The sequence below is a fragment of the Citrus clementina genome, unplaced genomic scaffold (genome assembly GCF_000493195.1).
Source record: "Citrus clementina cultivar Clemenules unplaced genomic scaffold, Citrus_clementina_v1.0 scaffold_4, whole genome shotgun sequence".
Lineage (NCBI taxonomy): Eukaryota > Viridiplantae > Streptophyta > Magnoliopsida > Sapindales > Rutaceae > Citrus > Citrus x clementina.
The window spans coordinates 24,085,607-24,098,108 of record NW_006262274.1 but is presented as its reverse complement, the minus strand read 5'-3'; the positions used below and the strand labels follow the sequence as shown (position 1 = coordinate 24,098,108).

The following is a 12,502-nucleotide window of genomic DNA, read 5'->3' as shown; positions in this document are numbered from 1 at the left end:
TATCCCTATAATAAATAATTCAATATATTAGTTTAAAACATATCATTGATAACGTGTATAATGAAATTAATAACTTTTTATTTAAAACTTAAAATTGAGTTGTAATTACCTTTTGTCCAAATTATCCACTCTAAATTATGACTATACCCTTCCCAATGATAGGATGATTAAAAATGATAAACAATAGGTGAAATTAAAATTAAATTTATCAATCGCATGGACCAAATTATAAATTATTACATCAATATTTTCAATATGAAAAAAAATTACACAATAATTTTTTATGAAATCCGAATAGTTTTTAATTCAATTAAAATTGAATAGATATAAAAAAAAAATATTGCTTTCTTTTAAGGGACAGTGCCACTTGAATTTCATTTTTTGCCCATATTATTATTATTATTTTTTTTGTCATTGATTCTCTTACAATCATCATAATATTTGGTTATCTCTTCTTTTTCAAGTGAAGGGTTCCTTCACTTTAAAAAAATGCGGACTAAATTATAATAGAAAAACAAGACAAATTTCAATATGCTAAATGACCAAAAAAAAAAAAAAACATGATATTGACGTGTGTATTTTTATTACTTTTAGTTATATCTTGAATATAATAAAAGCTTCCTCATTAGAGAATTGCTCAATATCAATTTATTAAAAATATTCATAACTAAAATTATGAAAACCAACTTTTTCCATTACAAAATAAGAATATTCCACTTTCTTTTATTCAGAAAATTTACCTTGCAATTAAAATGGGTGGAGAGAGGGGAATTAATAACTTCACCTGTTAATTCTCAAATAAAGATAAGGCATTGGTTAAGTTGGATGGCTCTACGGTAGAGCACTGATGAGGACTATCAGATCATAACAATAAGTACATATTTAATTTTTAGCTCTATGATTGTGCAGTCATCATCAATACTTCACCGTGTAGCCGCTCCAACTTATCTGAACCCTAAATATAAACTTGTTATCTCCTTTGAATTAACTTAATGTAATTTGTTCGGATCATTCTTAATATAAAACTCGTAAATTTAATACAAAATTTGTAAATTGGCATTCACCATATAAAACATAAGTCTCAAAAATGAAATATACGACTTGTAAATAGAAGGTAAAATAAGTAAATTAATGTAAAATTGATAAATTAATGTATTTCTGGTAAATAAAAAAACTTACAAATATAATATAAAACTAGTAAATTAATATTTAGTGCAAAAATAAAATATAAAATATAGAAATAAAACATAAGATTTGTAAATGTAAGATAAAATAAATAAATTAACATAAAATCGATAAATTGATGTATTACTGGTAAGCAAACAAAATTTACAAATAAAACATAAAAATAGTGAATCACCAATAAGCGCAAAATAAAACATAAATTTTAGAAATGGAACATAAGAGTTGTAAATAAAAGTTAAAACAAGTAAATTAATGTAAAACAAGTAAATTGATGTATTACATGTAAACAAACAAAAACTTACAAATAGTAGGTGTAAAATAAACACAAAATTTAGAAATGGAATATCAGACTTACAAATAAAAGGTAAAACAAATAAATTAATATGAAAGTTATAGAAGAAATTAAAACAAATTAGAAATTTAAAATAAAACTCATTATAATATTGATTATCTTTATATATTTACTGATTTTTGTATTGAAATTGAATAATCTTAGTTTTGAGTTATGTAATACATTTATAGGGATGGCAAAATCCTTTGCAGTTTGGAGCCCTATAAGGCTCCACCCAAATGAGGTGAATTTTGAAAAAAATTTTAGGGAATAGAATGGAAAATGGGGGAAAAATATTTCCCAAATCCTTAATGGGGTGGGGTTTGATTTTGCATTCCTCACCTCACCACATTCCAATCCCCATTATGCATGAATTTTTTTTAAATTTTTATTCAATAATTTTTGTTTTATCAATTACATTATTGGTTAATAAGTTTTCTTTTTATTTTTACCTAATATAAATAAATATAACTAAAAGAAAACCCTACATTATAATTTTTATTCAACTCTAAAACATTGTTATATTTTCTTTTCTCTCTTAAGATGTTGCTCTCTTCAAACATTTTTTATCTTTAATATCATTTCAAGATATTTTGTCAACCTTTTAGATATTTTTTTAAAATAATTTAAATACTTTATAATATGATAATGATTTTATTTAAATCTCTAGTTTTTAACTTATTGAAATCATTTATCCATACTTACTATAAAATAAGTAAATGGGAAATGAGGTGGGGATGGAGAAATCATTCTCCACATAGGGATTTCCCATCTCCACCACACTAAAGTTATTGGAGATGATGTGGGAAATGGAGATGAAAATTTTAATGGGGTGGGGAATGTGGTAGGCCTTCCTACCCCTACCTCACCTCATTGCCATCACTATACATTTGATGTTTTATAAAGAACAAAATTTATTTTTAAAATCAGATTTTAAAAGCTATTCTCTTAATGTTTTTTAAAGTTGTTGTAAGGTGTGTGGTTTTGTATACATCTCCTCAACAACTACCCTTAATAGTCTCCAAGTATAAATAAGGAGCAAATTTTAAAACTATATGGAATATGTATAAAACTCAAAATTAGATATAATTTCATTGATATATCATATGTGTATCTAGTAATGTAAGAATATCTTTTTATTTTGTCTTGGCTTAATCCACATCAAAATAAATAATTTCGCTTAATTAACTTCTGTAGTAAACAAAAGATAAATAATTTCACTTAATTAACTTGTATAGAAAAAAAATACTATTATAGAAAATGAAAAAAAAATTATAAATGTCCTAAAATGAATGTAGAAAAATTTATGGTTAAATCAATTCAATGAAACTTATTACACTTGTTTTCAGTGCATTTTTATCTGTTTTCAATTGATGAGTGATTTTTTTTCTTTGTTTAATTAAAGTAAATGAATAAACTATTTTTCATTAAAATTATGTAAGAACCATGCTAATTGCTTTGATAATTAATTTACTTGTTTGACCTTTTATTTACTAGTTGCAAGTTTAATTTATAAAATATATGTTTATCATGTTATTAGTACCATAATTTTAATTACAACATTATAGAATTTTTGAATTCATATTAATTCACTTTGAAATATTCAAATAAATTTATTTAGATTTTATCAAAAAGGTAAATGTTCGTTTAGTCCTTATATTTTAACTTCAATGCCTATTTAGTCTCTATATTTAAAAAAATATCTCAAGATACCCCTAATATTTAATACGTTGCACTACTCTTACTCTTATGTTTTCTTTGCTTTTATAATAATACCCTTCCAACAGTATTTTTTTACATTAATTTTTTAATTTATAAAAAAATGAATTAGCAAATCAAATCAACTAGTAATTATTTATTAGCAATTTAAGAAATAAATATTGGTATGAAACAACTAGTCTTTTCCATACCCTTATGACAATCTTGCTAATTATTATTTATAAATTAATTAATACAAGCCAATTTAAAGCAATGTTTAATACCCTCACAACAATCTTAATAATATTTTTTTTGTAAAAAAATAATTTACCAAATTAATCATAAAAGTAAAATAATAACAACTAATTTTTATTTTACTTTTAAGGCTAATTTGATAAATTCACATTTTTTTTTCATTAATACATTCAAGAATATTTTTTGCAATGATATTATTGTAAAAGCAAAGATAAAGTAAGGATAAAATTATAATATAATTACTAACAAAGATGTTTTAATGTATTTTTCAAAATATAAGAACTAAATATGTACGGGCTACACAAACTTTTACTTTTATCAAAATATTGAACTTGTAAAATCTTATAATATATTTAGATGACTTTAGGGAATCGGTTTAGTAAAAATACTAATTTTCAAGCGTTTTGACTTACAAAAACAAACAGCTCAGTGCTAATAATCAGAAGTAAATATAAATTGATTAAATTTCCCAAGTGGGTAGCAAGAGTAACGGCGCGTTGGTTCATGAAACTTTGGTACGTAGGAGGTAGGACCTCATCATATTTATCACCACCGATAAGTAATGACCAATCAAAATAAATCTTGCTCTATATATAGCTAGGGCTACTCTCTCGTTTAATTATTAAAAAGTCGTCGTTCTGATCTTACTTCTTTAATTCCAGTGCTCTCTCTAGAACCATTCGTTGCATAATTTTTACATATTTTGACTCGGGAAAAATGGGGAGGTCTCCATGTTGTGAGAAGGTGGGTTTGAAGAAAGGGCCATGGACTCCTGAAGAGGACCAGAAACTCTTGGCTTTCATTGAACAACATGGCCATGGAAGCTGGCGAGCCTTGCCTGCAAAAGCTGGTGATATGATTAGCTTTCATAACGAAGAATATTTGTCATTATACCTTGCGATTATTTTTACTCATTTTTTTTTCCTTTGGGGGGTGGTGTTGGGGGTGTTTGCACTTGCAGGGCTTCAGAGATGCGGAAAGAGCTGTAGATTGAGGTGGATAAATTACCTAAGACCTGATATCAAGAGAGGAAAGTTCAGTTTGCAGGAAGAACAAACCATAATTCAACTTCACGCTCTTCTCGGAAACCGGTCAACTTAATTTTTGATCTCTTTTAATTAACATATAAGAATTGTAAATGTTGCTTTTTCTTGCTTTCTAGAGCTAGCTTCTTAACAAATGAAAAATAATTAAAGAAATATTAATGCTAAGCAAGTGATAGAGCTAATGACTAGGGGTACATGTCCGAAGGGTGCTTCAAGTACGTACACTTTAATTAATTTCTGGTTTTGCTAGCTCGGTTATTCCTAGCTAGACTGATTTGATTTGTCATTATATTATTTTTGCACTTATAATTTAGCAGCATTATGGACATTAATTTAAATTGCTAATATATAATAAAATGAATGTCATTGATCAGGTGGTCGGCAATAGCAGCTCACTTGCCAAAACGAACTGATAATGAGATCAAGAACTACTGGAACACACATCTTAAGAAAAGACTGACAAAGATGGGTATTGATCCTGTGACCCATAAGCCCAAAACCAACCCTCTTGGCCAGCCTAAGGACACCGCTAATCTTAGCCACATGGCTCAGTGGGAGAGCGCTCGGCTCGAAGCTGAAGCAAGACTTGTCAGAGAATCAAAACTAGTTTCTAAACCTCCTCCTGCTAATCATCCTCACGATCATCAGCTTGGCCTTGGCTCCAGCAAAGCCGCCGCTCCGGCGGGTAGACCCCAGTGCCTTGACGTGCTGAAAGCTTGGCAAGGGGTAGTTTCCGGGATGTTTGGGGCAGCCTGCAGGGACAATAATCTTGAGTCTCCAACATCAACTTTGAACTTCAACGAACATGTATTACTAAGTGGACCACCAGCCGTTGGATTATTTAGTGACAACTTAGTGGGAAATTCAATTCCATGCTTTGAGAAATCGGGCCAAATAATTGAAGGAACGAAGGACAATTTGGACAATTCATCAATGCCGATAGGGTTGCATGAAATGACTTACGCTACGGATGGTTCTGTTGCCACATGGTTTCAAGATTCGTTTAGGACAGCTGAGAATATTATGGAGGGCTTATCATCGGATCTGATGATTTGTGATTCTGTTGATAACGATCACAATTCGTCAATAATTATTAATGCAGCAGAGAGCTCTACTGGAAATGTTGGCGGCAACTTTGATCAAGAGAACAAGAATTTTTGGAACGGTCTGATGAATCTGGTTAGCGCTTCAACGACTTGGTCGCCAGTGTTTTAGAAGTACCGTTGAAAAATCGTTCAAGAGTAGGTAGGTATTGTCAGTTAGTAGACTGATTATAAGAATCTTCGTTCATGCTGGTGTAACGGGCAACTTTGGAATAAAAAATTTTCCCAATTTTTAAGCATCAACCAATCACCAAAAGTTGTTGGTATCCGTTTTAGGGATTTAGATTTGTGCTTACCTTTTTATAGGATTGTGACTGAGAAATTTTCTAAAATTACACGTACTTGTCCATTCATTTTAAGTCTTTAGGTTAAAAGCTTATCAACGGTCAAGATCTATTAATGGATTAAATGATATTAATCTTTAAATAATAATATAGCTACAAACTCTTATACAAATTTATTTTGTACAAACTGATATGACATGATAAAATTAAATTGTTTTCTCTTTCAATTTTTTTTAATTCTTTCTTGCCCCATCAAATTTATCTTTCTCTTAGTTTTTACTATGATATCATCAATTTTGCCTAATATTATCATTTAGAATTTATACTATTGAGATTTGACTAAAAAAATTCTAATACATTTAAAGTGGCACAGAAACTTTTATTTTTTATTTTTACATGATGGGTATTGACACTTTTATTTTGTTTAGATTACAATAGGGCTCAATTTGTTAATTTTTAAACAATTTTATTTGTTAAATGCAATATTTAATTCATGTATCATGATAAATTTTGATAATGGAAGGAGATGAGGGAGAGAGAGTAAGGTCAATAATATTATATTTTTACAATAAAATTTTTAATTCAAAAAATTGTGTAGTGTAAAATTTAGTAGGTTCAAATAACCTCACCCTTAAATTAATTATCAGACTTATGTAGAAATAAATAAAATTAGTTAATTTAATTTGTGTATTAAAATTTTTTATATCTTTACTTTTCAACCCTTTTTTTTTTGGTCGATATTTCAATACTAGGAATTGATTGTGGCATTAAAAATTTACAAGAAACTTAAATGGTAAAAACACCTTTTACTAGCAAGAGACTAAAAGTATCGCTCTCCCTGTGATTATAAAGAAAATTTAGCGATGATATGGTCAATTAATGTAAGCCTACAAAAATAAGACCAATGACATGCATATACAATTTTCAACAAATAAGGTAAAAGATAAATATTATAACTATTCTTTTTTCTTTTTCTTTTTTTGGATGTAGAAAGTCTAATTTAATGGCAATCAAAGAGCATACTTATAAGAATAGTTTTATTAAAAAAAAAAAGATAAAATAAAAAAGTATATAAAAAAAAATAGCATATATACCTTCTATACGAAGTGAAGTTGTGTTCTCACGTATCGTGGATCCAATCGGAAAGTATCCAAAATATGCATGCAAAAAATATAAAGAATTGAAGGTGAAGGGACATCTATGAAAAATGATATTTGACCAGCAATAAAATATTATTATGATAAAGAAGATAGTTCTGTAACATAAATAATGCTGTATTTTGTGTGCTATAATGATAATGAAGTTATAAACAGTATCGCATTTTTTTTATTTTGATGGTGTTAAAATATTAATATTCTACACACACACACACACACACACACAACCACGTTACAATCAGGAGCATTCTGCTGGTGCTGGAGGCTGTAAAATAAAACGGCAACGTCAAATAATTAGTGAAAACAACAGTTGCTGCCATCCTCTGTGGTCCTCTGATGGAAACATCAATCATCCAATTGAACGACTAAAAGCGGCACCACAGCTGTGCACCCAGCCATTCGATCTTTCATTATAATTAAATCTAATGATTAGATACAATTATAATATGATACTGTAGTTGCACCATAATTGAATCCTCAATTAAATGATTAATTGATAAAGCCTGTCCGGTCTAGAAGTTCAATTAATTGATATGGACCTCATCGTGTCAGTTGCTTCTCTCTCATCTGTCTGTTCCCATTCAATGCAAGCTCCGGGCCTCCGGCCGAATCAAAGAAACCCAACGACCCAGCTAGCTAGCTGGAAGAATGCTGGATTGTGCTGCCGCCACAAATATTGAAGCTAACACACGGTATATTTACATATATTTTTGCTAGGCAAATTCTAAATTATAATAATTGTAACATATATTTTTTTATGTGAACTATATAAATTATAGATCTTATAATTTTATGTAGTTCACATGAGGGATGTATGTTATAATTATTGTAATTTAGAGGCTCATTTTTTGCTAACCTATTACCTATTGTGAATTGTAAATATATGTATATATTGATTTTGGGTCCTTCTATCTTATATGCATGTAAGATACATTTCTCTCATATGAATAGTGAACTTGAAGGACCCTTGTAATTATTATATATTATTATTATTATAGGGTGATGTGGAGTGGAATTGAAACTCTAGTTCTCAAATAAAGTGAGTTAGGTTTGTTTGTTTTTGTCTTGAGAGCTCATTTTTCCTTGGTTCCTTTTTTTTTCTTTTCTTTTCCCTGATCTTGTTTCAGGAATCAGTATCAGATCTATCTGTTGTTTCGCTGTAACTATTTTAGAATTAAAAGTAAATCTTTGCTTAATATAATTTTAAAACTCAAACAAATCTATAAAAAAAGAGAGAGAGAATAATTAATTAAATTTAAATTTCAACGCAAATAGATATAGATCAAGGACTTTATGAGTAATTTTTTTGAAAAAAAAAATATAGGAATTAATTGAATAGGGGTGGGGCTATTTTACATCCACTAAATTCATTTCTACATGGCTCTTTTAAAAAATTTAATAATTATTAAATTAAAATTTTAAAATCTCAAAATTGCTTGTTAGTTTGTTTCCTTCTGTATCTCACAGTGTTTATTCTCTCTTTACATCACTTCTTGCAAATTAAAAACTCGCAGTTTCACTCTCTTTGGTCATGGATTCTTTTTCTTCTTAAATTCCACAACATCTTCTTTGTGGCATTTGTTCATTTCATTTTCAAATTGGTACAAATATTTTATAAATTTACACAAATTTATAGGAAAATAAAAAAACTTTTACTTTCATGGTTACTTAAAAAGTTTTTTTATAATCGTTTTGAATGTGTTTCGTTTCTCAAAATTGAAGAAAGAGTAGTCATTAGTATCAATAATGATAAAGCTACAAATAATTTTATACAAACCGATATGGTATAAAGAGATTAGCTTAAAAGTGATAATAATTATGCTGAGTAATGATACAACCACAAATTCTTGTACAAACTTATCTTGTACAAACTGATGTGGCATTAATTCATTGGTTGAATGGAAATATAAAATAATAAAAACAAATCATGTGGACCAAGAGATATTTAATTCAATCAATGAATTAACGCCACATCAGTTTGTACAAAATAAGTTTGTACAAGAGTTTGTGGCTATATCATTACTCAATTATGCTTTCCAATTATGTGTACCTATGGTGATTTTACTTTTATGCAATCAATTTTTTATGTCACATTAATTTATACACATTTTTTGTACAAGGTGATTATTCCTCTATTATTATTAAGCCCCTGGACCCTGGTTGAAGAGCTTTTGCATGCAGCAGTGAGGCAGATGATTTGTTGGGTCTGACAAATCATGATCTTAAATTTCTAACCGAAGCTTGCAAACCCCTTCGACCCAAAGAGCCCTAGTTCTGAAGCTGCCGGTGAGCCACTAAACCTTGATCTGATGTCAATTGTAGCTTATAGCAAAATTGATTTTGATTATTTTAAAAATAAAAATTAATAGTATAATAAATATGATTTTTAAATAATAATTTTGATAAAAGAATACATATATTATAAATTCTTCATTATATGAGCACGAGATAAAATTCATCAAGCATTTATACCACAAAGTCACAAACAAGTGTTTATCAAACATCTAATGTTGTTGCTTATATTATCAGATATGGTCTAACTGTTTCTATTATAGTAGCGGTATACATCTCACATTTTTTTAAAAAAAAATTATCTAAAATAATGTAACATTCATCAATTAAATGATAAAATAATATAATTAATTCATTTAAATTTTATAAAAAAATTACTTACTATTCAATAAATGACATACCTTCTAAGATTATATTTGTAATAAAAAAATTTAAAATATTTATCATTACTCTTCTACTTGCGTCTCCAACTAGAATCTAGATCCAGAATGAATGCCATGAGAATGCAACGATTAAAAAAAAAAAAAATCAAAGATCGTACTTGAATCAGTTTACAAATTGGAGTGGTCTTAAATGTTAGTGAAATCTAGACTACTTATATGATATACTCTATTGTTCGAAAAATTCAACAAAACTAGAGCCTACTTTACTAGCTGGCTAGCTAACCAAGTGAAGTTACAGCTGCCCCCAAGAGTGTGGTCGGGTTGGTTGTAGTGCACCTGTATCCTCTACAAAAATTTGGGTTTGATTCTTGGAAGTGGTAAGGGGGGTAAAAATTGTATTTAGGCTTACCCAACCCCCTTACCTTTAAAAAAAAAAGTGAGGGTATAATTTATTTAATATGTAGAATTAATCACTCTCCCCTTTATTGGAAAATTGTTTGCTCAACGGTTGACTTTAGTTCTCTGAACAAAATTTATAACATATACTGATATACTTGTCCGGCTAAAGATTATGAATTACTACAGTGCATATATGGTGCATTTATCTATTATTAATCAGAATTTACTAGAATTGAAACGCACTAGAATAAAAATAAGTTAGAATCGAAATTGGGAATGAAAATTAGAATTATTTATTTATTTTAACTATAGGAATTGGAATCACAATGAACTGTATAGCCATTGATGTATTTATTTTATCTTAAAATTAGAATAGATTGTTGCAAGTTATTAAATTGACCTTAGTTGACTATTGTCATTATTTATTATAATAATTGTGATTATTATTATTATTACTACTAAAGATAATTATTTTTAATAATAATTATTATTATTATAGTAAATTGATAATTATTTTTAATAATAATAATAATTTGGTAATAGTAATAATAATACTTATATGAAAGTCGGACCATAAATTTTTCTTACAGATTTCTACGGAACTTATTTGCTGAAAAGTTGTCAGACACGGGGTCGTGGGGTTACCCAAAGTAGCTAAGTTACAAACTATATACAGGGTAGTACTCTAAAGTAGAGGGTATGCAATTATGGCAAAGCTCACGTTACATATAATGTAACAAACAACCAATGAATATAGGCTATTGATTTTGATATTCCTTAAATTCAATGGATAAAAATAATTTTAACATAAAATAAAGTACATGTGAAATAGATATTTACAGAAAATTTTATTTCTAATCATATGTTTACTTATTTTTTCAAATAAGTCCTCATTGATTTTTTATAATTAAATGATTTTTTCATCCATCTTTTCTACATTTATTTTTAAAACTTTATAAAGTTTTTACAACATTTTTGTAAAGATTTAAATGATTATTATATTCATAAAGATCCACAAATTTTGAATATATTTTTGCACTTACATTTATAATTTCTTGTCTCTCTTGAGACATAAACTAAATTTTTTTCGAACACACACACACACACATTCAATCTATTTTCCTTCTTAAATACATATCATCAATGCCATCACACAGATTTTGTAATCTAAATTTAGCATCATGAATTATAAGAGATATTATATGTAGTATCATGAATTATAAGAGATATTATATGTAATAAATATCTTATAAATCTAATGAATTATTAGAAAGATGGTACAATGAATAAATTACCAAAACCTCTAATAAAAATATTCCAATTCTTTGATCTTATCAATAATTCAAACATGTGGAGAAATAATCAATTAAATTGAATGTCACTATATTTATTAAATAAATTAGAAAATCTAAATTTATCTATAAATGATATAGAAATGGTAAACAAAATATTAGAAATTAATAATTTCAATGAAGGAATATAAAATAAATTAAAAAGTTAAGAGATCAAGTGATCAACTAAGTAAAGAATTTAATAAAGTTAAACAATTCATAAAAGACTTCAACATTAAAAATCATGATATATTAAACCAAGAGATTATTAATATAATGAATAAAAACTCAATAGATATTAAATTAAACAAGTTAAAGGTTCAATTAAATAAAATAGAAAAAATTGTTGAGCAGTTTGATACTAACTTTGTTATAAATATAAATGAAGAACTTCAAAAAAATTGAAATATTGCAACTTGGGTGTAAACAACCTGGGGTATAATGTAAAATATTAAAACTTATTGACCTTTTTAATAATTATTATCTTTTCTGAGGGTTTAAAAATTTATAGCTGTACCATACAACTAATGTAACATAAGCTTTGCCTGCAATTATAGGTGAGCTTTCTAATTATATTAAAATCAAGAATGAGATAAAAAAAAAATTAGATTTCATCATGTGCTGTATTAAAATTTATGTTTTTTTTAATTATTTCTTAAATTAGGAGTTCACTTAATATATATATATATATATATATATATATATATATATATATTATTTATTGTGATTTATATATCTATATATTGTTTAATTTGCTTTATTAAATTTCTCTCTAGAACTTTAGATGAACTTCATAAATGAGGTAAAAAAATACATGATATATCACCAATTTGTAATTTAGGAGAGAGAAACCTTCTCTATAATTCATTTCAATCACCACTGAATGATTATCAGTTTTAAAAATTGATAATTGATTTGGGTACGATTTTTCATTCACATGGCATCCAATTCAATACGAAGAGAGAAAAAAAGTGGGTTTGGGGGGGGGGGGGGGAATTAAGTGGACCCAAATTTGATTTCAAACTGATTTCACAAATT

At 27.5% G+C, this 12,502-nt stretch overlaps 1 protein-coding gene across 1 annotated transcript; it reads left to right on the top strand.

The window, feature by feature from the left end:
* The first annotated feature begins 4,186 nt into the window (after positions 1–4,186).
* Positions 4,187–5,740, top strand: LOC18044899 (transcription factor MYB106). The gene is made up of 3 exons (XM_006438672.2): positions 4,187–4,319; positions 4,431–4,560; positions 4,890–5,740. Exons 1-3 carry the CDS (start codon positions 4,187–4,189, stop codon positions 5,728–5,730), a joined length of 1,104 nt encoding a protein of 367 aa, XP_006438735.1. The 3' UTR covers positions 5,731–5,740.
* The last annotated feature ends 6,762 nt before the right edge of the window (positions 5,741–12,502 follow it).